This window comes from Anolis sagrei, chromosome 4 (genome assembly GCF_037176765.1).
Source record: "Anolis sagrei isolate rAnoSag1 chromosome 4, rAnoSag1.mat, whole genome shotgun sequence".
Taxonomy (NCBI): domain Eukaryota; kingdom Metazoa; phylum Chordata; class Lepidosauria; order Squamata; family Dactyloidae; genus Anolis; species Anolis sagrei.
The window spans coordinates 132,293,307-132,319,574 of NC_090024.1; the positions used below are offsets into that span (position 1 = coordinate 132,293,307).

General features: G+C 43.2%; 1 protein-coding gene across 1 annotated transcript; it reads right to left on the reverse strand.

The window, feature by feature from the left end:
• Positions 1-668: 668 nt before the first annotated feature.
• PHGDH (phosphoglycerate dehydrogenase) lies at positions 669-24,957 on the reverse strand. Its single transcript, XM_060774318.2, has 12 exons — positions 24,730-24,957; positions 14,913-15,064; positions 12,985-13,050; positions 12,604-12,658; positions 12,398-12,496; positions 11,819-11,951; positions 9,655-9,803; positions 8,222-8,374; positions 6,271-6,403; positions 3,088-3,212; positions 1,815-2,037; positions 669-890 (listed from the first exon to the last, which is right to left on the reverse strand). The coding sequence occupies exons 1-12, from the start codon at positions 24,880-24,882 to the stop codon at positions 736-738; spliced, it is 1,596 nt and encodes a 531-aa protein (XP_060630301.2). The 5' UTR covers positions 24,883-24,957; the 3' UTR covers positions 669-735.
• Between the last annotated feature and the right edge of the window lie 1,311 nt (positions 24,958-26,268).

The following is a 26,268-nucleotide window of genomic DNA, read 5'->3' on the forward strand; positions in this document are numbered from 1 at the left end:
TTCCACACTGCAATATCATATATTCTACAGCAGGGGTCCTCAAACTAAGGCCCGGGGGCCGGATGCGGCCTTCCAAGGTCATTTACCCAGCCCTCGCTCTGGGTCAACCTCAGTATGAAACTACTTGAAAGCACACAATAACAATAATCCTATCTCATCAGCCAAAAGCAGGCTCACAATTTCCATTGAAATACTAATAACTTTATATTTGTCAAAATTGTTCTTAATTTCAATTATTGTATTGTTTTAAAATGTTTTTTGCACTACAAATAAGATATTTGCAGTGTGCATAGGAATTCATTCTTGTTTTTGTTTTTTCCGAATTATAATCCGGCCCGCCAACAGTTTGAGGGACTGTGACCTGACTCTCTGTTTAAAAAGTTTGTGGACCCCTGTTCTACAGTGGAAGATATCTAGCTGGGGTCAGTGCCAGCCATTCAGTGTATCTCTAGCCCTACATAACAATGCCCCCTCCCCACGCACATACACTGAGATACTTTAAAGCACAGAATAAATTATTATAGTGAAATATCAGTGTTGAGATACCAAGAATTCTCATAGTTCACTTGATGCAGAAGTATTCCTGTATCATTTTCCACACTGAAATTTTATTTCCAGTTTAAGTTCTTCAGGAAGGGCCACTGTGTCTCAAGGACAGACCAGGCAGCTTCTGCAAATTCTCTTTATTGGAATGTGTAACATTTACATGAAGGATATTTGCAGGTTTTCCACATATTAAGGTGTAACCTGAATAACATCTGTCACATGCTGCTTCAGTTCCTGCAAGTTTTGTAGAGGAGAAGACACGCTCAAGACATCCCATGCTTGTCCATTCACAGCACTAGAATGGTGGTATGACAGCAGCTCCACTTTGGCCTTCTCCAGCAGCCCTGCAAATTGAACAACAATCAGTACACAGGATGTGAGCATGAAAAGCCTAGGGTTTACATGGTTACCTAGTCCTGCCTTGACTGAAACTGGTTCAATAATATAAATTATGTGGAGATGTAACAACAACAACAACAACCTTTATTTATATTCTGCCCTTCTCACACCGAAGGGGACTCATGACGGATCACTGTACACATACATGGCAAACATTCAATGCCGCTTTGTATAGACAATACACAGACAGACAGAACAGAAGGAGGCGTCATGGAAAGTTGGGCTCAAGTCCAGGGGGCGCTGTTGCTCTATTCTCTATAACAAAGAGCCATCAGGACTTCCTCCTTCCTTTTGGTCACCCAGCATTTTCTGATCTTCTTTCTTTCTGATGGCATAAAACACCTCCCCCACTATTTAGCGATACCTAATTTCTCTAATCACAGCTAAAGCTGTTTCAAATGGTCCAGCGTGTGGCAGCCAGGTTACTAACGGGAGCTGCACACAGGGAGCATACAACGCCTCTGCTGCACCAGTTCCTCTGGCTGTCAGTTTGCTTGCGGGCACCATTAAGGGCCTATAAAGCCCTAAATTGTTCCGGCCCAGCTTATCCATCTGAACGCATCTCCTCCTATGAACCTTCTAGATATTTAAGATCGTCTGGGAAGGCCCTGCTCTCGATCCCGCCTGCCTCACAAGCACATCAGGCAGGGACGAGAGACAGGGCCTTCACAGTGGTGGCCCCTCGGCTGTGAAACTCCCTGCTCAGGGATATTAGATAGGCTCCCTCCCTCCTGACTTTTCAAAAAAAAAAGAGTGAAAACATAGCTCTTTGAGCAGGCATTTGAAATTTCAGCATGATCAAATAAATACATGGGGAAAGCAATCCCTATGTATTTCTTTTTGTGGGCTAGAGGTCTCCCTTTCCTTACCGATAACTGTTGATAAAAGGCTGGCACTGGAGGCCTTGGATCTGTAGAACAGCAGTGTGCCAGTGAGGGGAACAAACGGCTTGAAGGCAGAGCCGTTGAGTTCATGCAGGACAGGAACGCTGCCTTGCACAGAGCCAACCAGTGTGTGTGGGGTACCCTCAGCAGCAAGCTGCAGCAGCCCTCCTTCTGTCTCCGATGCCTTCTCATTGTGAGTGGTGGTGATCTGTGGGGGGTAAAAGATGAAATTGGTGAGGTTCCTTCCACCAGGAAAGAGGTACACTTCCAAATTCACTGTCCTGACACAATCTTGGCAGCAGCCAGCAGAAAAGTGAGCAATTTCTACTACAGAAACAAGAAGCACAACACCAGGCACTACAGCTGTTACAGACCTATGTGAGGACAGAGGGAACAATGGCTAAAATTCATATTTGTTGCCCACTACACATCCATGCTGAAGAAGATAATGTACAATGAACTCCTGCTTCAGTGTGTGTAGCTATAAAGACAGAAAATAACAAAAAAAAAAAAAACCAGCATGGCAAGCTCTTCTAAAGCAAACCAGAGAAATAATAATAATAATAACAATAAATAATAATAATAATAATAATAATAATAATAATAATAATAATCTTTATACCACGCCAACATCTCCACAATGGGGACTCGGAGCGGCTTACATGGGGCCAAGCCCGGACAACATGTTACAGCAAACGAAAACCAGAACATAAACAACAAGCAACATCATCAAAATTGCATAGAGAGAAAAAAAAGTATAAACACAGTAACAAAATAACATTCCAATAAACACAATCACGATAACAGTGGACGGGCCACATGTACAGGATAAAATGATTTAAAAAACTCTAATAAGATAAAAAATAGGAGCAGTTATTTGCAGGGAGCTCATAAAAACATATGGTTGTGGAACTAAGCTTCCCATTTGGAGGGTGGGTACTCTAGTGGTAGAAGCTTTGAGGGGAGCAATAGTGTCATGTTGTGCACCTACTCGCCAAAGGCGCAGCGGAAGAGCCAGGTTTTAAGGTCCTTTTTGAACATTTCTAGTGAAGGGGCTTTTCTGATCTCTCCAAGAAATGAGTTCCAGAGTCGGGGAGCCACAGAGGAGAAGGCTCTCTCTCTTGTGCCCACAAGATGAGCTTGTGAGGTTAGTAGGGGCGAAAGGAGGGCCTCCCCGGAGGATCGAAGGGCCCGGGTTGGTATGTGGAGAGAGAAGGACATCAGTGTGAGAGAAAGACAGGGAGTGGAATTGATGTACCTTCAGTCCAGCTTCTTGTGCCAGAAGGAGCCCGTTCACAAGGTTCACATCCGGTGCTGTTCCTTTGAGAAGACCCGCTGCCACTGCAGGACTCAGGTAACTGCTTGCCTTCTGCAAGGCCGGACCTAGTAAACATGGCAGGCATCGTCAAATGACCAATATGGTTGTTCACAACTGTTCTCAGTCCTTTCCTCACTCTTCAATCCAAAGACCTGACTGATGCTCAGGAGCAGAATGGAAACTGATCTTCAGGCATATCAGAAGTACCCACTCATTGTCAATTAACTCTTGGCAGACACAACAAAACCAAGAGCTGACCCAGAGTTGTGCTTTAGATGCAGTCTTCTATTGCCAGGCATACACTTCTGTGGAAGTAAGAGACTGCAGGAAAGGCAAAATCCTTCTGAACCAATCTTGCCAAAATAACCCTGTGACATCCCCTTACAGTGTCCTTAAGTCAAAAACAACTTGAAGGCACTAGCTAAAAATATTGGAAAGAAATCCAAGGAGAAATACAGAAGACGCTAGACATAGCATTACAGTTAAAACCAGAATACTACGTATTATAGACATAGAATTGGATAAAAACAAAGACAAGATATTGAATTATATGATGACAGCAGCCAGAATATATTATGACTGCTATTGGGGAACAAAAGAAATCCCTTCAAAAGAACAATAGATGTCTAAACTAATGGATATAACATCTATGGTCAAATTAACCCAATTACTGAATAAACATATGGAAGGATATAAAAAACAACAACGGAGTGGACTTTAATAAGAGACGATATGATAAAAGAAAATATAAAATTGATAATAGAATTAAATTGACGAAAATAAGATAATTTGTCCCCAGAAAAGAAAAGAAGAAAGGGGACAGCAATAATTAAGACAAGAAAAGAAAATACAAATCATGGTGAAGAAGGTTGGAAGTTCTCTATTTTTCTACCTTTTATTTATTATTTTTCTCACTTTCTAACTACCCCCCCCCCTACATCTCTAGCAATCTGGGCAGTTTTTAAAATTTATTATTATTATTAATAATAATAATAATAATAATAATAATAATAATTTCTATTCTATCTTTTCCCTTTATTTACTTTTAAGATAATGTTATCAAAAAAATGAATAAAATTATTTGGGGGGGGGGGAAACTTGAAGGCAGGGTTGTTGTAGGTTTTTTCGGGCTATATGGTCATGGTCTAGAGGCATTCTCTCCTGACGTTTTGCCTGCATCTATGGCAAGCATCCTCAGAGGTAGTGAGGTCTGTTGGAACTAGGAAAAAGGGTTTATATATCTGTGGAATGGCCAGGGTGGGACAAAGGACTCTTGTCAGCTGGAGCTAGGTGTGAATGTTTCAACTGACTACCTTGTCAGGCCATTATATGCTAATCAAGGTGGTCAGTTGAAACATTCACACCTAGCTCCAGAAGACAAGCGTCCTTTGTCTCACCCTGGTCATTCCACAGATATATAAACCCTTTTTCCTAGTTCCAACAGACCTTACTACCTCTGAGGATGCTTGTCATAGATGCAGGTGAAACGTCAGGAGAGAATGCCTCTAGACTATGGCCATATATTCCGAAAAAACCTACAACAACCCAGTGATTCCGACCATGAAAGCCTTCGACAATAACTTGAAGGCACACAAGTATATACTGCTTTGGAACCCATGGTGGGTGAAAGACAGGATGTAAACAGAACAAAATAAAATGTATAGCATACACACATTTAATATATACAGCTGAACTTGTATGGGGAAGATTCACCTACTTAATTGTCAGGCTGCTCTTAAGGGGATAGAAGCAGGGCCAACGAAATACCAACTGCCCTTGTGGGAGTAGCAGCTGCTACATACTTCTCACATGCTACCTTACACTAAATTCCTTCCCTATTTTGCATCACAGCAAGTCAGGAGAGAGCAATTGCTGTAAAGACTATGAAAAGAGAAGGCATTTTACATAAACATAGAAAAACAGAAAGAGAGAAAAACAATGTTGTTATGGATGCATATAGGTCAGGGGGGTTTGTTAGCAAGGAAAATTTCAAGAAACAAGAAATACTTTTCCAAGCAGAGGAAAACATCTGAGAAGGGAGAAGGAAGCAAAAAGGAGTTTGTGTCAGGACTGCATGTATATTCTGAAATACAACATTGCCTGAGCTCTGCGAGTGCAGCATTTTCACAAATGAAGCAGAGAGTGTTTGAGGACCAGGACATCCATAGGGATACCAAGGTGCTTGTTTATAAAGCTATTGTCCTAACCCTGCTATATGCCTGCGAGACGTGGACTAACTACAGATGTCACATGCAAGTCCTGGAACGATTCCATCAGCATTGCCTCTGAAAAAATCCTGCAAATCTCTTGGGAAGACAAGCGGACAAATGTCAGCGTGCTGGAAGAAGCAAAGACCACCAGCATTGAAGCAATGGTCGTCCACCATCAACTCCGCTGGACCGGCCACGTTGTCCAAATGCCCGACCACTGTCTCCCAAAATAGTTGCTCTACTCCAAACTCAAGAATGGAAAACAGAATATTGGTGGGCAAGAAAAGAGATTTAAAGATGGGCTCAAAGCCAACCTTTAAAACTCTGGCATAGACACTGAGAACTGGGAAGCCCTGGCCCTTGAGCGCTCCAGCTGGAGGTCAGCCGTGACCAGCAGTGCTGTAGAATTTGAAGAGGCACGAATGGAAGGCGAAAGAGAGAAATGTGCCAAGAGGAAGGCATGTCAAGCCAACCCCGATCGGGACCACCTTCCACTTGGAAACCAATGCCCTCACTGCGGGAGAAGATGCCGATCAAGAATAGGGCTCCACAGTCACCTAAGTACCCACTAACAGTACACTGATCTTGGAAGACAATCCTACTCAGACAACGAGGGATCAGCTAAGTATATTCTGTGTTCCTGCACATGAACACAATTAAATACTGGGTGCAGAATCCAGCTCCCTGAGATTCTTGATTTTCATATATAATTATACATTTTAACCATTTTAGTATTACAGCAGGCAGCTTGAAAGATATAGATAGCAAGATCTCAGAAAAGAAATTATATTGAAAATACACACATTGGTCAAGTAAGGAGAGATGAGAGAACAGAGGCAGAGAAGTGAAAAAATGTATATATTTAAAAAGCCAGGACTGAAGTGTGGCACTACTCCTATATCTCTCATCTCACCATGGGTGACAACCTGCACGTTGCCATTCGCTTGTTGGGTCAGTGCACGCAACAGAGTTCCCAGAGCTCTAGCCAGTGCAATCCAGGGCTTTGTCTGGGGTGCATATGCACTGGTGAGAGCTTGCCCATTCACCTGAAGGAAGGAAGAACAGGAGCATAAGAGTGATTGTAGGATGACTAGCTCATAACAGAGAAATCCAATTTGCTCCAGTTATTCAGTTTGCAGGATTAGGATCGAAAGGCCGAGGCAGATACAAGGGTGAGCTTTTCCCACCAAGCTTCAACCAAGACTTTTTTTTTTTGACGCTACTGGTGACCCACCGCAAGATCAGTCTTTGAGTGGAAAAGTTAATTTCAGAGCTCATCTGATCTTCCAGTTTAACCACTCAACTAGTCAGAAATAAATTTAAAATGTGGCTGTAAGACCAAGCTTTTGGGCAGTAATTTTTCCATGCAATAAGCAAATATGGAATGGTGCAATTACAACTGGAATGACCTATGATTATGATTTTGGACTGTGTGGTTTTAATAATTGGTTTTAATGTTGAGATGTTTTTAACTTTTTGGTTTTTAATGTATATGTTTATTTTATTTCTACTTATGGCAAAAGTATGATAGCTGGGACCCAGTGATGGTAGCGCTATGCTGGTTGTGCTACGCGGCTTTGAATTAAGAGAAGGGAACACGTGTGCAAGACAGTGCACCGAATGAGTGACGCAGCTGCAGCAGGATACCAGTGAAGTAATGTAATGCAGGTGGGACAGGATAACAGTGAAGTAATATAATGCAGGTGGGACAGGATAACAGTGAAGTAATGTAAGAGTGACTGGATTTGATTCATTTTTCACCACTGCTTGTATTTCTCCCCTCCTTTCTAGCCTTCCTTCCAATGCAACGTTTTTGCACGTGATTGCATATGATATCCGGATAGCCTACATCAGTATGCTTGGCTGTTTCCCCTTCCCTTCCTACCAAACTACCTTGCATAGGATTTCTGGATAGCCTACCTTAGTATGCTTGGCTGTGTCCCCCCCCCCCCCCAGTCCCAATTCTATCAAACTACCTTGTTGACTCTGTAGTAGCTGCGTCCCTCACTGCGTGCGGTCTCTCGCACACATGTTCCCTTCTCTAATTCAGAGCTGTGTTACACAATCAGCATAGCGCTACCAGCACTGAGTCCCAGCTATCATACTTTTGCCCGACTTATGCTTTTGTGGCATCAAATTGTTGCCTACTAGTAAGCCGCTCAGAGTCCCCTTCGGGGTGAGGAGGGTGGGGTATAAATGTGGTAAATAAATAGATAATATATGTTAACATATATTATGATCAATTTCATGTTTCTGGTCGCTTCTGGAGAAGAGCAAACTACATACTATCTGCTGCAATGCAACCTAAGCCCTGCTGCATGCACAATGGAGGACCTTCTTATAGTAACACCAGAGGCACTCAAAGTGGCCAGCTACTGGTCAAAGGACATTTAATCAACTACCAAGCCTGCAAACTTTGTGTTTTGTTTGTTTGTTTGTTAAAAAGATGCAATACAACTGTTTGGTTTGCTCCTGACACGATAAATAAATAAATTCCATGTTAAAGTAATTTGGCAAACAACAGTGCTGGCAGTTAAACCATGGGTTCTGCAACAGAGTATAATGCCTTTTAATATGGCTCTGTGTCTTTGCCGGCAAAACGGACACGTTGTAATTCAGCAACATTGCTCGGCAAGCCACCTCTCTTGTATTTCGTTTTCTAACTACTGGAAAACTTTTGCAAATGTAAAGAGCACAGAGTTTTTCAAGGCCTCAACTCTTTTCCAGTTTAGAAAATGATACAAAGCTCAAGTTTTAGAAACAAAATAAAAAATGGTTTGAAGCAAAAGATTACTCTTATGTTTGCAAATTGAAATATGCTGGACAAATTGAGAAACATTGAGCAGTGTAAGGGTAGAACTCACAGTGCCAACAAGTGCCTTGCCCTGGGCTAAGTCCACAAACTGCATGGCAATCTCCTTGCCGCAACGGCTCTGAGCTTCTCGGGTATTGGCACCCAGGTGAGGGCAGCTGATTACATTGGGATGGTTCACCAAGGCCTTGTCCTTGGGTGGCTCCTATTGGGAATGAAACAACCAGGCTGATCAGAAAGCTCTCACAACCCCCAAGCTGCAACCTTGCATTCTCCAGGCCCAGGTCAACAGCTCAGGCTGGACTCAAGGCAGAGATTCTGTAGGTAAATAGTTTCCAGGTCCAGAGCTCAGGAAGTTTATTAGTGGGACTGCATACTGCCTGAAAGAGCAAAGACTGACCATGGTGGCACTTCCAGAATCTTCATCCCTTACTATCCAAAGATAGCAGACTTACTACTCTCCGTGTTTTCCACCATCTGGAGTCTGTGCATGACAAGTCTCTGTCTGCTCTGCTCATAGCACATACATACCTAGCTCATGAAAGCTCACAAAGGAAAAGGATGTAGGTGACAATGGGTTCAATAATACAATTAATTGCCTTATTAGATTTTTAAAAATTATGGCCAGTCAAGCAAAAGTAAAAGCTGGGTTTACATGTGAGCTTCAAGCACCACAGCTCCCAAACTCCACTACCACCCTCACATTGAAGAACTCCATGGAAAACACTAAGTATTAGGCATGGATAGAGTTGCTCGGATAACTCGTTGCTCATAATAATTTCGTTAAAATTACCTTTTTGAAGCAATATCAAAGCTTTTTTTAAAAAACGGAAGTCCCTTTGCCCTTCCAAAGCTTTTTCCGCAATTTTTTTACAACTCAGGTAGTGAGTCAGAAATTATTCAGCTTTTCCACGCTTCTGGTCCCTGGCCTCAGTTCAAACCAGAGAAGCCAGCTTTTAAACCAGAGAAGGAAAGAATTTCCTGGCCTTGACTCAATCCAGAGAAGCCAGTTTTAAAACCAGAGAAGGAAGGAATTTCCTGGCTTCAGCTCAAGCCAGAGAAGCCAGTTTTAAGGCCAGAGAAGCCAGTTTTAAACCAGAGAAGGAAGGAATTTCCTGGCCTCGGCTCAAGCCAGAGAAGCCAATTTTAAAGCCAGAGAAGCCAGTTTTAAACCAGAGAAGGAAGGAATTACCTGGCCTCAGCTCAAGCCAGTTTTAAACCAGAGAAAGAAGGAATTTCCTCCGCTTGCTTTTCCCCGCTTCTGGAGTAAAAGTAAAGACCACCCAATGAAACAGGAAATAACACTTTCAAACCATTAACAAAAGGATTCGGAAGTCTCTGAAGTTTTGAAAAGTTTTGAATTTTTTTTCTGTGAAAATCTGAATTGACTTTAGAATCAAGCCACAGGCACCTCCTACATCTGAAACGAGTTTTGAGCCATTTTTAAAAAATCAACCAAGCCTACTAAGTATCCCAAAGGCTTACCTCTGTGAAAACATCTAACGCTGCTCCTCCACATTGGCCAGACTGGAGGGCTCGCAGAAGGGCTCCCTCATCCACAATGCCCCCTCGGGCACAGTTGATCACCTGGACCCCAGGGCGGCACTTGGCAAAAGTGGAGTCATTCAGAAGCCCTGAAAAGGAAAGAGCAATGAAAGAAGCAAGCTCCTTTCAGGTCCATTGCAGCCTTAGGACTTCCTGGTGGAATTCACCTATCTTATCACAAAGCACTCCTTCCAAGAGTCATTGTCATGCTAATAATTCAAATTTTCTTTTTTCTTCTCAAACATCTATTCCAGCATGGTGTATTGGTTCGAGTGTTTGACTATGACTCCAGAGATCAGGGTTCAAATCTCCACTCGCCCATCAAAAGCCTCTGGGTGACCTAGGCCACACTTTCAGCCTCAGAGGAAGGCAATGGCAGACCCCCTCTGAACAAATTCCTTCAAGAGAACCTTTTGGGAGGTTCACCAAAAGTCAGAAATAACTTCGGCCCCATCTACACTGCCATACAATGCAGTTTAACTTTTTCACCCATGTTCCAGCATAACTTCCAATTTTAATTTTACATTTGGCCTTCCCACAGTTTTAATCGTGTGGTTTTATTGTTAATGTTGCATTATTTTATTGTCCATGTTTTTATTTTAATTGCTTGTATTGTTGTTATTACTGTTTGTATTGTTGTATTTGGGCTCGGCCTCATGTAAGCCGCACCGAGTCCCTTGGGGAGATGGTAGCGGGGTACAAATAAAGTATTATTAATATTATTATTATTATTATTATTATTATTATTATTATTATTATTATATGGCAGTGTACATGGGGCTTGAAAAGCACAATACAAAACCTAGGGATGTTTCTGAAGCTAAAATGGAGATGAACAGCCCCAACTCTTTGCTTCTCTTCAAAAGTAACAACAGGATTATGCCAAGTAAAAATCTTTTTAGTTTTCAAGATTCTCATTCTCTTCACCTTATCTTGGTGCAGACTTTTGGGGCCCTTCCACACAGCCATATAACCCAGAATATCAAGGCACATAATCCATAATATCCATTTTGAACTAAGTTATCTGAGTCACACTGTTACAGTAAGTCGTAGCAGGATCAAGTGTGTGTTAAAGAAAAACCTTATGATGTTAATTATTATGTGCAGCTGGTAATGGAGGTCAGCCAGCATGTTTGGGCCACACTCAGTGTGGTGTAACTGTATGGATTTTAGAATACAGTTTGGAGAAGCAATACACTACTCTGAGGAAGAGAAGCAATATGCTGTAATGCTGCTATTCTCTAACAGCGATGTTCTTTGCTATTGTGGAATAGCTATTTACTCAGGTTTTATGTTTTGCTCTCTCATTTGAATGAAGATGAAAAAGCCTTATTCTGTGTTACTTACAAGGACTATGTAAGTTTATTGCACTGTTTGCTTTTGTATGCAACACTGCAAGTTTATGCTTCTACTGATAAGAGTAAAGTTTTTCTGTTCCTTTTTTCCTCTTGTCTGTGTGTCTTTTGAATGGGACTTGGCTAAAATCCACTTCTGTGCAACACACACTGCCTTATAATCCAGTTCAATGTGGATTTTATACAGCTGTGTGGAAGGGGACTTAATCAGAAATGCAAAGCCAAACCTCTCCTATCTGAACCTTTCAAGTTCAGAGCCAATCTTCCCTGTGATCTTGGGACCTACTCAAACCATTTTTGGTCAGGTCAGGAGCGACTTGAGAAACTGCAAGTCGTTTCTGGTGTGAGAGAATTGGCCGTCTCCAAGGACATTGCCCAGGGAATGTCCCAATGTTTGATGTTTTGCCATCCTTGTGGGAGGCTTCTCTCATGTCCCTGCATGAGGAGCTGGAGCTGATAGAGGGAGCTCATCCGCCTCTCCCCGGATTCGAATCTGCGACCTGTCGGTCTTCAGTCCTGCCAGCACAGGGGTTTTAACCTACTGCGCCACCGGGGGCTCCAAGCAGGATGCCCTGGTCTCTCAGCGAACATGTGCTGTTTTACTCCCATTCCCAAATACCTCACACAGATCTGATGTTGGATCAGCTCTGGCCCATATGCCCTTTCTACTTGCTAACAGGGAGGGCGATGTCCATATCTGGAGTCCAGCATCCTAGGAGGAGATACCCTCTTACAGGCCCATCCCTTACCTGTAGTGGAAGGCAAGAGTGGGGTGTGGACTGTGATGAAATCACATAGCGGCCATATCTGTTCCAAGGGCAGTTGTTCCACACCAAAGGCAGCAGATTCTGCAGGAGTGATGATGGGGTCATAGCCAATAGTCTAATGATATGGGAAGTGAAGAGAAGGAGGAGAGAAAGAGAGAGTGCTTTGAAACAGATGAGATAGTTCATATCCCACCCATCCCCACATACAATAAGCCAGCAGCCAAGGCAGCAGACCTGTTTCTGGGTTGTAGGTTTTTTAGGCTACATGGCCATGTTCTAGAAGCATTCTCTCCTGACGTTTCGCCTGCATCTATGGCAAGCATCCTCAGAGGTTGTGAGGATGTTTGCCATAAATGCAGGCGAAACATCAGGAGAGAATGCTCTGAGGATGCTTGCCACAGATGCAGGCAAAAATATCAGGAGAGAATGCTTCTGGAACATGGCCATATACCCCCAAAAACCTACAATAACCCAGTGATTCCAGCCATGAAAGCCTTCGACAATACATTAGACCTCTTTCTTCTAGTGATTGTCACTTTATCTTCATGGACTGCATCTTACCTTCATGCCAAAGGACTGCATCCGGAGAGCCACTTCTCGGCCAATTCTGCCCAGGCCTAGAACACCCAGGGTCTTCCCTTGAAGCTCCATTCCCATGAACTAAGAAAAATGTATAACCAATGTGAACAAACCCTCATGTGTGCATGTGTCCCTCCAGCCAGCATCACCACAAAGTAGAAGAGAAGGAGAAGGCACCAGCTTCTTACCTTTTTGCGATCCCATTTCCCCTCCTTCATTGAAGCTGCTGCCTGTGGGATTTGTCTGAAATAATATTTTCCATTTTAGCATGACCTGATGAACCTCCCTCCTCCAAAGGAATTTGTTATATTACTGCATCTAGATGGCATGTTGTCTATAATGATTAAGGATTTTCTTTAAAATCTTTCTGGTACCCCATACAGTAACTTTGGCTTTGGGAGTCATGTTAATATGAACTGAAGTTCTGTGTCCAAAAAGAGTTGAGGACACTGTGAAGTACGCCAGACCAACTGACGATGCCAGTCACAGATGCAGGCAAAATGTCAGGAGAAAATGCTGTTAGAAACCACACAACACCCAACTTGTAATTAAGAAGCCATGCCACTTACCGGGCCAGGCTCATGATCATTCCGCAGGTCAGCTCTGCCGCACTGAGGCTGTTGCCAGTGGGTGTGCTGAGGAGGAAAGCCAAAATATGTTAGAGAAAGTAGTTGAAATAGTATTTCAAAAGCTTCTGGGAGCTGTGGTTTCCAAGTAGAAAGCCATACCTTCTGGGCCCACAATGTGGCCAAATAAGCATGGTTAGGGGAAAGCATTCACAATATGAACATCAGACTTATTTTATAAAGACTTACTCCATCATTACTGACAGATATTGTGACTAAAAGTATTTGGTATTGAGGGCATCTGTGGTTTTATAGGATCATAGGAGCATAATAATAATAATAATAATAATAATAATAATAATAATAATAATAATTTATTTATAACCCGCCTTATCTCCCCAAGGGGACTCAGAGCGGTTTCTAGCAGAAATAACATAGTGGCAAACATTCAATGCCAAAAGCAGTAACAATTCAAATAGTGAGTAAACAAACCTAAATAAAGATTATAAAACAGTAAAGTTAAATGAACATAATACCACACACACATGTATAAGATAATAAGCTCAAACTCTTAAAAATTAGACTAAAAGCATTAAAACTAGGTTGGTATGTGGAATCTAACAGGTGAAGGTAAGTGTCAGCAACTAGGCGAGACTATATAGAAAGATGTCCTAATCCTCCTCCTCCTCTCCCTGATTTGAGAGTTTACTCTACTGGAGGATCAAACATATACTGGCATGCCTTTTTACAGAAGTTTTTGCTTTGGTGCCTAATCAGAAATAGAGATAGCTATACTGGGGAAAGTGGGGAAAACACCAACTAACAAAGCACTATGGAAACATCTCTGGAAATTCTGTGCAGGCAAAATACATATTTTTCTCTTCTAAAGCAAAAGGATCCCTTCTGTCCCAACCCGTTATTTTAATTTAATACACAGCAACTTTTGCCCACAGCTCTGCTATAGTGGCTTCCCTCCTATTTGCATTGCCTGGTCATTGACAATGGCGGGACAGAGAGCAGGGCCTCCCTGGAGGATCTTAATTTCTGCAATGGTTCATAGGGGGAGATGCGTTCACACAGGTAAATTGGGCCAGGGCCGTTGAGGGCTTTGGCCTATAAAGCCCTAAACGGTCCTGGTCCAATTTACCTGTTTGAACGTATCTCCCCCTATGAAGTACTGCAGAGATTAAGATCCTCTGGGGAGGTCCTGCTCTCTGTCCCGCCATTGTCATAGGCGCAACTGGTGGGGACAAAAGAGAGGGTCTTCTCGGTGATTGCCCCCTGGCTATGGAACTCCCTTCCTGGTGAGATCAGATTGGCCCCCTCCCTCCTGTCCTTCAGAAGGATGGAAAAAACTTGGCTGTAGGACCAAGCTTTCAGGACAGTGCAATAAAGCAGCGATAGGAAACTTTACCAGGACAATTAGATTTGATGCAGATGACCAAGACAGTTTTAAACAGGGTATTTTAATATTGAGATAAATGTTTTTAATGTTTATGTATGTATATAATGAATTCTCGTCCCGACATTGAATGTTTGCCGTATATATGCTGTGCTCCGCCCTGAGTCCCCTTTGGGGTGAGAAGGGCGGAATATAAATGCCTTAAATAAAATAAATAATAAATAATTCCCAGCACAGAGGAGTCTAACATCTTACACATTGGGTTGGTTCCATCACTCACTCTTATAGGCAGGAATTATAAAAACAAAACAAAAAACCTTCTGGTTTTTGTACTCGAAAGATTCTGAGTCACATCTACCCACTTGAACAGTGGCTCCCAACCTTTGGGCCTCCAGGTGTTTTTGACTTCAGCTCTCACAGTTCCTAAAAGCTGGTAAGCTGGCTATGATTTCTGGGAGTTAAAGTCCAAAACACCTGGAGGCTCAAATGTTGGGGACCACTGCACTTGAGAAACTCTCTGGCACCTTACTTCATGACCAGGATCCCCTTCCTTGTAGCAGCATCAACGTCCACATTGTCAACACCAGTGCCGGCTCTCCCAATGACCTGCAGTTTCGCAGCAGCATTTATAACGTCTGCAGTCACTTTGGTTGCTGAGCGTACAATCAGCCCATCATAGTCCTAAAAAATAAAAAGGAAGTAAGCAATCAGACCTGAAGTGAGTGGAGGTCCCCGCTCCTCCTCCTCTCTCTCTCTCTCTCGGCGGTAAGACAATTTGAAAAAATCCAACAATTCTAAGACGCTATCTTATCTAAGTACACCATGTTTTTGAAGCCTTTTCAGGAAACAGGAAAAGGTCCACCTTAGATTCGAGGAAATACAGTAATTCAATTTACATTTAGACAATTTTAAAATGAGCTAATAGTTGACTATTTCCTTAACACGATCCACATCAGATGAACATGAGATTTGCAATTTTCAGTCATTAACATATCATTTACATACACCAAGATTTCCTTATATAAAAACTTATGCAGAAGCTCAGTAATCAAATACAATCAGACACTCCCATGAGTCCAAAAGGTACGAAACAATATTCAGATGACCCAACAGAGCAGTTTTAAAGACATTCTTAGGCCCCATCAATACTGCTGTATTATGCAGTTTCTGAATCCAGATTGTCCGCTTTGAATTGTATTATATGGCAGTGTAGACTCATATAATCTAGTTCAGATAATCTGAATTCAGAAACTGCATTATATGGAAGTGTAGATCCAGCCTCGACTCAAGACTGGCAGATTCTTACTCAAAAATAAGCCTCTCTCAGATCTACCTTGATGGAAATCTTCCCTACAGTATTTGTTTGAGGCACAAATAGCATTTAATCTACAGTAGTTACTGGCCAGTCTCAAAGATGCATATTTTCTCTCTCTCATATAAACACTGGCACTACCACAGTTGATGTAGAAGGGTATAGAAATTTCCTCGCCAAGTTCTAGTCAATAAACTCCCTCGAGACAGTCATTTCCTGAGGGGTCATAGAATACAAATTCAATTTTGGCAGCTAGGTCTCTGGTTCCAATTCAATTACACAGTTTGATTTGCAAAGCGGGGGTAATACATTACTTTCTTTTTCTGCAACAACTTTTCAGATCTGCATACTTTGTTGAAATGTCCAGTGCACTTTCCTCCTATGCACCTCTAACATCTCTGTCTTCACCTCCTGCATCATTCTCTCACCTTTTGACACTTCTTTGAGGACACAACTGGCCTGTGAGTGCGTCAGACACTTGGGGCCAAAAAAATTCAACTCCCCATATTTTCATTAAACATTTGGATTGTGGAATTCATTTGCATTATTATAGTAGTTTTTTGTCCCTGCACACAAGTCACTGATTAGTTGCACTCAATGTTTCTGTCCACTTTTGCTTTTTCTTCTGGTCTGTCCTTAAGTCTTCTTGATATTATTTCTTCTGAATTTTACATAATTTCCTGACTGCTTTTGCTACAACTCTCTTCACTACTAATTTCACTACATTTCTTCTTAGATTTTCATTTTCTGGGTTATTAAATTTTCATTTCCACTATGTAATTATCCAATTCAAAAGGTCCAATTCTCCTCCACTTTAACTCACTCTCCCCAATTATTGCAGCACTTCTTTTCCTCTAATTCATGCTTCTCACATTCCATTTTCCTATCATATGTATTGTTCAGCTTTGGGCTTGACTATCACATCTGAGCATGACAACAGCTGAACATCTTTTAGCTTGAGTCATTAGCTATAGCGCAACTCATAGCTGACCTCTGCTGTATTTTAGTAGTTCATCGAGTGCCATCCAACCTGAGACTTTCATCTTCTGGCACTATCTCTTGTTTCATTTTGGTTTGTTTTACAAGGGTTTCATGGTAAAATACATTCAAAAGAATGCTTACTGCACCTCCCTCTGTGCAGTGCACACATGTGCTAGTTATGGTGCCACTACCACTGTCTTGGAGAGATCTTCCACCAGTGTCACCTCTAAATACTGCAGCTGCCTAGTAATACACATTTAGTCTGGTTCCCATGATTCTCAAGATACAAAGCAGGATGAAAGACAAACCCTTTCGCAGCTCTTCTATCAGTACAGTTTGAAAACAGCGTTCAAGGGTGCAATGGAATCCAGATTTGGTAATATGATCAGTGGAAGAAATGAACCCACACCACAAAGCTAAGTCTTCCTTTTCTTCTAAACAACTGTAATTTGTAGTACTGATCATCATAGGCAGTCACTCATGGCCAAATATGATTGTCATCCAAAGGTAGAGTCTTGGTGGCAGATTAGAACAACTGAATCTTTTACTACTGCTTATGGGCCAATCCATAGTTAGGGGCTTCTGGATATTAGTCATGTCTGCATCACCACTCAACAACAGCCATGGGACGTTTGTTGGTTTTGGTTTATTTGGAAGAAGTCTGTGAATGAATTTGTTTTATGTGCTGGGATCAGTGCAGTGACCAACACATGATCTTCAGAGAAAAGGGTTCTAATCCAATGGTATAGATACTATGATGACTGGTGTCTCTTATCTGTTGCATTCTTCATTCGCCTTCATAGCCTTTGTAACATATGCCATTTTATCATCTGCCTGTTTTGCCCTTGAGGGCTTCCTTGGATCATTTCATGTAATATTTCATCGGGGTATAGGGTGGCAACCTGTGCTGGACGGGGTTACACTCCCCCTGAAGCCACAGGTCCGCAGTTTGGGAGTCCTCTTGGATTCATCACTTACGCTTGAGGCTCAGGCGTCGGCGGTGTCCGGGAGGGCTTTTGCACAATTGAGACTTGTGCGCCAACTGTGACCGTACCTCACGAAGGCTGATCTGGCCAGGGTGGTCCATGCCTTGGTCACCTCTAGATTGGACTACTGTAATGCGCTCTACGTGGGGCTGCCCTTGAAAATGGCTCGGAAATTCCAACTGGTCCAACGGACAGTAGCCAGAATGTTAACTGGTGCTCCTTACAGAGAGAGGTCAACCCTCCTGTTCAAGGAGCTCCACTGGCTGCCGTTATTTTCCGAGCCCAATTTAAGGTGCAGGTGCTTACCTACAAAGCCCTAAACGGTTTGGTACCATCCTACCTGCATGACCGCATCTCCGTTTATGAACCCACACACTCACTTCGTTCATCCAGAGAGGCCCTGCTCGTGATTCCGCCTGCGTCGCAGGCACGGTTGGTGGGGACACGAGACAGGGCCTTTTTTGTGGTGGCCATCCAACTCTGGAACACCCTCCCAAAAGATCTTAGACAGGCTCCTACATTGGCAGTCTTTAGAAAGAACTTGAAGACCTGGCTGTTCTGATGTGCCTTTCCAGAATAGGAAACTCCAATAACAAGTCCCAGAAGCACTTTATTAAGATTGCTGCACACTGCACACTGCACTTACCCTATAATCTTTACATATCACCTGTCACATCAGCACTTTTAATCCTGTACCCATTACTCTGGCCCGGCCCAGTTTTATAGTGTCTTGATGTATTGTTTATTGCTTGTTGTTTAATATTGCTTTAACTGTTTTTAATTTGCTTTAGGTTTTGTATTGTTATGTTGTGTTTTGAGGCCTTGGCCTTTTTAAGCCGCATCGAGTCCTTCGGGAGATGCTAGCGGGGTACAAATAAAGATAATAATAATAATAATAATAATAATAATAATAATACACAAGACACGATGTAGCAGTGTCTTACTGGCTGCCTCCTACCACTCAATGTCCAGCAGAATGGCAGTTGAAGGCAGTGGAGAGGGGCTCCCAACAGTGTCAACAGATGAAACACAAAGTAGCTGTGTCTTCCTCACTTAAAGATAAGGGCTACATGTCAAACCACAGCTCTAGGTTCTCATACTCAGGCTAAAACAGAATGGACAGCAAATCATTACATGGCGATTGAGATATCTAAATCATTAATTCCAGGTACTTATGAAACCGTCACAGTGCACATTGCCTGAAGCTGCCACTGACATCTCACCAAAAGTGCTGTAATCCATAGTCTATGTTGTTTACCTTCAAGGCTCATCTCAGAGCCCCTATTTTGATCTAGAGACATCAACATTTTAGAATATCCCCTCTGTATGAGTTCAGTCTGGTTTGCAGTCTTGAAATAAAATTCCACATCTTCAATTTCAATTTCCAAGCTAGAGGAAACACACAAGAGATTTCACAGACGTGATATCAGTCTGTGCCTTGCCTGGGGGACAGAAAGGAGCAAATGCTAGCACATTTGGAGGACGAATAATTTTACCAATTAAGACTAGACAAGCAGAGGCAAGTTCCTATGCGATTCCACAAGCTCCCAACTAAGCCTCACCCCAACCCCCAAATAAGTGGGGAAGAAGGGCACGCTGTACTTCTTTAGCACAGTCTCCCCCCTTTTCAGCACACAAGCAACTCTCCTGTCACATGTTGGGACCTTGGAACGTTCTCAATAGTCCTCTAAAGAAAAGAGCTGCCAACAATTAAGTATTTGTTTCACTTCCATTGGATCCTGATGCCAGCTGTGAAAGGAAGGAGTCTTTCCTTTAACAGAATAGCAAATCTGGATCCAATCCAGTGACATAGAATTCACTGAGTATGTGGTTTAAATGTTAATGATCAATACAATTTATTTCGGAATTCACTCAGGCCCCTTCCACATAGTGGAATAAAATCCCACATTATCTGATTTGAACTGGGATATATGGCAGTGTGGACTCAGATATTCCAGTTCAAAGCAGATACTGTGGATTATTCTGTTTTGATACTCTGGGTTATATGGCTGTGGAAGGGTCCACAGAGGGTCATATATTTTTGGAAACAATCCTTTTCCATTATTTGATTCTTTACATGGAAAAAATGAAAGCACTCCAATTGTTAACATCTGAGCTTTAGTATGTTTGATATCTGCATAAATATGTTCTTAGATTTAGTTCAATTATACATGTTTATACACGTTTTGATTTAAATTAGGTACCGCATTCACTCTTAACCAACTTTTTTAGTTTTGAGAAAAAAGTATTCTTCAGAAACATCTACCCGACCCCCAACCTTGCAAACAAAATAACTGTGAAACCTCTTCTTTTTTGTACCCCTAGGAAAGACTTCACTAAAATGTTCAGCTGGAGGGAATAACATTTTGGGATTTGGGGAAAATATTTTATTTTCCTACTGAATACAGAGTTTAACTTATAAAGTCATAGAATCATAGAGTTGGAAGAGACCTCATGGGCCATCCAGTCTTCAGAGGCAACCCCACGTAGAGTGCATTGCAGTAGTCTATTTGGGGCTTAGAAATGGAGATTAGCACCAACCCCTCGAGTCGGACACGACTGGACTTAATGTCAGGGGAAAACCTTCAACTTTTATAGTCATAGAATCATAGAGTTGGAAGAAACCTCATGGGCCATCCAGTCTTCAGAGGCAAACCCATGTAGAGTGCATTGCAGTAGTCTATTTGGGGCTTAGAAATGGAGATGAGCACCAACCCCCCGAGTCGGACATGACTGGACTTAATGTCAGGGAAAAACCATCAACTTTTATAGAGTCATAGAATCATAGAGTTGGAAGAGACCTCATGGGCCATCCAGTCCTACCCCCTGCCAAGAAGCAGGAAAATTGCATTGAAAGCATCCCCCAACAGATGGCCATCCAGCCTCTGTTTAAAAGCTTCCAAAGAAGCTCCGGGGCAGAGAGTTCCACTGCTGAACAGCTTTCACAGTCAGGAAGTTCTTCCTCATGTTCAGATGGAATCTCCTTTCTTGTAGTTTGAAGCCATTGTTCCACGTCCTAGTCTCCAGGGCAGCTCCCTCCTCCCTATGACTTCCTCTCACATATTTATACATGGCTATCATGTCTCCTCTCAGCCTTCTCTTCTTCAGGCTAAACATGCCCAGCTCCTTAAGCCGCTCCTCATAGGGCTTGATCTCCAGACCCTTGATCATTTTAGTCGCCCTCTTCTGGACACATTCCAGCTTGTCAACATCCCCCTTCAATTGTGGTACCCAGAATTGGACACAATATTCCAGGTGTGGTCTAACCAAAGCAGAATAGAGGGGTAGCATGACTTCCCTGGATCTAGACACTAGACTCCTATTGATGCAGGCCAAAATCCCATTGGCTTTTTTGCCAATGGCCAACACAACTTGCTTTGTGTTGGGCTGTACAATAAGTTTCAGCTCTCTTAAGGCATGCAGCTTTTGCCTGTGTGTGTACCAACAATAATAATTTAATTTGGGATGTTCGTAAGACCCTTTAAGCCAGTGTTTCTCAAGCTGGGGGTCGGGACCCCTCGGAGGGTCATGGGGAGGTTGCAGAAGGGTCACCAAAGACCATCAGAAAACAGTTGGTCATGGGGATCTCTGTGTGGGAAATTAGGTGCAATTCTATCGTTGGTGGGGTTCAGAATGCTCTTTAATTGTGGGTGAACTGTAACTCCCAGCAACTACAACTCCCAAATGTCAAGGTCTATTTTCCCCAAACTCCACCAGTATTCACATTTGGACATATTGAGTATCCTTGCCAAGTTTGGTCCAGATCCATCATTGTTGGAGTCTAGAGTGCTCTCTGGATATAGGCGAACTACAACTCCCAAACTCGAGGTCAATGCCCACCAAACCCTTCCAGTATTTTCTGTTGGTCATGGGAGTTCTGTGTGCCAACTTTGGTTCAATTCCATTGTTGGTGGAGTTCAGAATGCTCTTTGTTTACAGGTTAACTATAAATCCCAGCAACTACAACTCCCAAATGGCAAAAGCAATCCCCCCGCCAACCCCATCAGTATTCAGATTTGGGCATACCGGGTATTTGTGCCAAATTTGCTCCAGTGAATGAAAATACATCCTGCAGATCATTATTTACATGGCGATTCATAATGTTAGGGTTATGGTTGGGGGTCACTACAACATGAGGAACTGTATTAAGGGGTCGGGGTATTAGGAAGGTTGAGAACCACTGCTTTACACCTTTCTAATTCCTCAGTTGAAGGGTTTCCAATACTAAAGGTGACTGCAAAGCACCCTAACAGCAGTGGGGTCCAAAAATGTCTGTGTGAGAGACAACGTTGCTAGTTCTCAGCATATTCTCTTTGTCACACTTCATTTCGCCTAGAATCACAATATGATCATATGTTGATGAAGGACTGGACCTATGGCAAATGTTCCCACAGAATTCAAAAGAGCAAAGCACACAGTTCGGTGAGCTGCAAAAGCAAATGGGGACTAACAGGGCAGATTTCCAAATTCAAAAGATAAGAGCTCCATTCGGGAGTGTAGCTATAGGGGAAACCAAAATGGGAGCATTTCATCCAGAGGTAAAAATTCTACTGTCTGCAACAATGTCTAAGATTACAGTATCTTTTCAGTTCATCTGAACAAGAACACAAAGTTACCAACAGAATGTGAACAGAGCAGAGCTTGCTCTGCGGAGGACTGCCAACATCACACTCTCTACATCAGGGGTCCCCAAACTAAAGCCCAGGGGCCAGATGCGGCCCTCCAAGGTAATTTCCCCGGCCCTTGCTCAGGGTCAACCCAAGTCTGAAATGACTTCAAAGCACACAACAAAAACAACAACAATCCTATCTCATCAGCCAAAAATTAGAAAACTTTGACTGAAAGTAGTGGATAACACGCAGAAATAGCAAGTCTATATGTATTAAGTTAAGTAACTGATAATAATTTGTACTCAGTGTCAAAATTAACTGGTTGATTGACTAAGATATATAGGCAATATTGTTACCTGATTATATCTGCCACAATTTGCTTTTCTGTTATGTACCATAACAAAAATAAACAATTTTATTTTAAAAAATAAAAGAAAGAAAATGGGGTTTATGTATCTGTGGAAAGTCCAGGGTGGGAGAAAGAACTCTTGTCTGTTGGAGCTAGGTATGAATGTTTCCATTGGCCACCTTGATTAGCATTTGATGGCCTGGCAGTTTTGAGGTGTGTCTTGCTACGGCCTGGGGGAATCCTTTGTTGAGAGGTGATTCGCTGTTCCTGATTGTTTCTTGTTTGGAGTTCCCCTGTGTTTGAGTGTTGTTCTTTATTATAATTTTAGAGTTGCAAAAAAATCTAGAACAGCGTTTATCAGGGGTCGTGACCCCTGGAGGGGTCGCAATGGGGTGTCGGAGGGGTTGCAAAGGACCATCAGGATACACAGTATTTTCTGCTGGTCATGAGAGTTCTGTGTGGGAAGTTTGGCCCAATTCTATCATTGGTGGGGTTCAGAATGCTCTCTGATTGTAGGTGAACTATAAATCCCAGCAACTACAACTCCCAAATGTCAAGGTCTATTTCCCCCAAACTCCAACATTGTCCACATTTGGGCATATTGAGTATTCGTGCCAAGTTTAGTCCAGATCCATCATTGTTTGAGTACACAGTGCTTTCTGGAGATAGGTGAACTACAACTCCTGAACTCAAGGCCAATGCTCACCTAACCCTTTCATTATTTTTTGCTGGTCATGGGCGTTCTGTGTGCCAAGTTTGGGTCAATTCCATCTTTGGTGGAGTTCAGAATATTCTTTGATTGTAGGTCAGTGTTTCTCAACCTGGGGGTCGGGACCCCTGGAGGGGTCGCCAGGAGGTGTCAGAGGGGTCACCAAAGACCATCAGAAAACACAGTATTTTCTGTTGGTCATGGGGGTTCTGTGTGGGAAGTTTGGCCCAATTCTATCATTGGTGAGGTTCAGAATGCTTTTTGATTGTAGGTGAACTATAGATCCCAGCAACTACATCTCCCAAATGTCAAGGCCTATTTTCCCCACACTCCACCAGTGTTCACATTTAGCATACTGAGTATTTTTGCCAAGTTTGGCCCAGATCCATAATTGTTTGAGTCCATGGTGCTCTCTGTAGGTGAACTACAACTCCCAAACTCAAGGTCAATGCCCACCAAACCCTTCCAGTGTTTTCTGTTCGTTGTGGGCATTCTGTGTGCCAAGTTTGGTTCAATTCCATTGTTGGTGGAGTTCAGAATTCCTTTTTGATTGTAAGTGAACCATAAATCCCAGCAACTACAACTCCCAAATGTCAAGGTCTATTTCCCCCAAACTCCAACTGTGTCCACATTTGGGCATATTGAGTATTCGTGCCAAGTTTAGTCCAGATCCATCATTGTTTGAGTCCACAGTGCTTTCTGGAGATAGGTGAACTACAACTCCCAAACTCAAGGCCAATCCTCACCTAACCCTTCCAGTGTTTTCTGTTGGTCGTGGGCATTCTGTGTGCCAAGTTTGGTTCAATTCCATTGTTGGTGGAGTTCAGAATACTCTTTGATTGTAGGTGAACCATAAATCCCAACAACTACAACTCCCAAATTATGTTTCATAACAGGAGCAAAATTACAGTTATGAAGTTGCAAAAGAATGTTATGGTTGGGGGTCACCACAACATGAGGAACTGTATTAAGGGGTCGCGGCATTAGGAAGGTTGAGAAACACTGTTGTAGGTGAACTATAAATCCCCGCAACTACAACTCCCAAGGTCCAGAGAATGCAAATACATCGTGCCTATCAGATATTTACCTGACGATTCATAACAGTAGCAAAATTCCAGTTATGAAGTGGCAACGAAAATAATTTTAGGGTTGGGGGTCACCACAACATGAGGAACTGTATTAAGGAGTCGCAGCATTAGGAAGGTTGAGGAACACCGCTCTAGAAGGAACTTTAGATGAAAAATTCCTTTGCTTGGCGCTGAAATCACAAGCAGCACATGCAAGAGGCGGGCTCTGGGTGGGAGCTCGAGATGCAGCCCAAGGAGAGGCAGAAAGCTCCCAATCTCGTGCACTGGGAAGGGAAGGCTCTGTGTGCCAAGAGGGGAAGGGACTCGCTCACCTTGATCTCGGCCAGCAGCTGCTCCTTGCTGAGGCCGGCCTTCTCCAAGGCGCAGATGCCGGCCGCTTGCAGGATCTGCTTGCAGCAAGGGTCCAGGCTGTCGCTGATCAGCACTTTGCGCAAGAGCGAGGCCGCCGCCTTTGGAGCCGCCATCCTCACCCGCCTCTGTCTTGTCTGCCGGAGGAGAGAGAGAGAAAGAGAGAGGGAGAGCACCGCGGCCCCAGCGCCCGATAAAGCGCCCGCTGCTCAGCCCCGCCCTCCTTCCCTTTGATTGGAGCGCCGCGGCCACGCCCCCTCCCTCCTCCTCCTCTCCCCGCCCCCTCCCCTCTGCGGCGCCAGGAGCAAGCCTTTTGGGCCTCTTCCTTGGAGCACTGCTTGATCCCGTGACACATGTGTCAAACCCATTTTACGTGGCTCTCCAGATGCTGGGCTACCAGTCCTGCCTCCCTTTGTCATGGGGCGTCCCTACTAGAGCTCATTGGAGAGAAGGACATTAGAGGCAAAGATGGAGTACTTTGGGTAATACTTTGCTTGGTGACTGTGGAGGACATTGGTTTCCAAGTGGAAGGCAGTCACAGTCGGGGTTGGCTTGACACACCTTTCTCTTGGCACCTTTCCCTCTTTAGCCCTCCATTCGTGTCTCTTCAAATTCTACAGCACTGCTGGTCACAGCTGACCTCCAACTGGAGCGCTCAAAGGCCAGGGCTTCCCAGTTCTCAGTGTCTATGCCAGGGTTTTTAAATTTGGCTTTGAGCCCATCTTTAAATCTCTTTTCCTGCCCACCAACATTTTGTTTTCCGTTCTTGAGTTCAGAGTAGAGCAACTGCTTTGGGAGACAGTGGTCAGGCATCCAGACGACGTGGCCGGTCCAGCAGAGTTGATGGCGGAGGACCATCGCTTCATTGCTGGTGGTCTTTGCTTCTTCCAGCACGCTGACATTTATCTACTTGTCTTCCCAAGAGATTTGCAGGATTTTCCGGAGGCAGCGCTGATGGAATCGTTCCAGGAGTTACATGTGATGTCTGTAGACAGTCCACGTCTCGCAGGCGTAGAGCAGGGTTAGGAGGACAATAGCTTTATAAACAAGCACCTTGGTATCCCTACGGATGTCCCGGTCCTCAAACACTCTCTGCTTCATTCAGAAAAATGCTGCACTCACAGCGCTCAGGCAGTGTTGTATTTCAGTGTCAATGTTGACTTTTGTGGAGAGGTGGCTGCCAAGGTAACAGAATGGTCAACATTTTCTAATATTACACCATTAAGCAGTATTTGTGGCATTGGAGAGGGATTGGCTGGTGACTGCTGGAAGAGCACTTTGGTTTTCTCTATGTTCAATGACAGGCCGAGCTTCTCGTATGCTTCTGTGAAGGTGTTTAGAGTGGCTTGTAGGTCTTCTTCTGATTGCGCACAGATGATTTTATCATCAGCATATTGGAGTTCTATAACAGATGTTGTAACCTTGGTTTTGGCTTTCAGTCTGCTGAGGAGCACAGTTTGAGAACCTAATTCATTCTGGGCTGCTGTAGGTTTTTTCGGGCT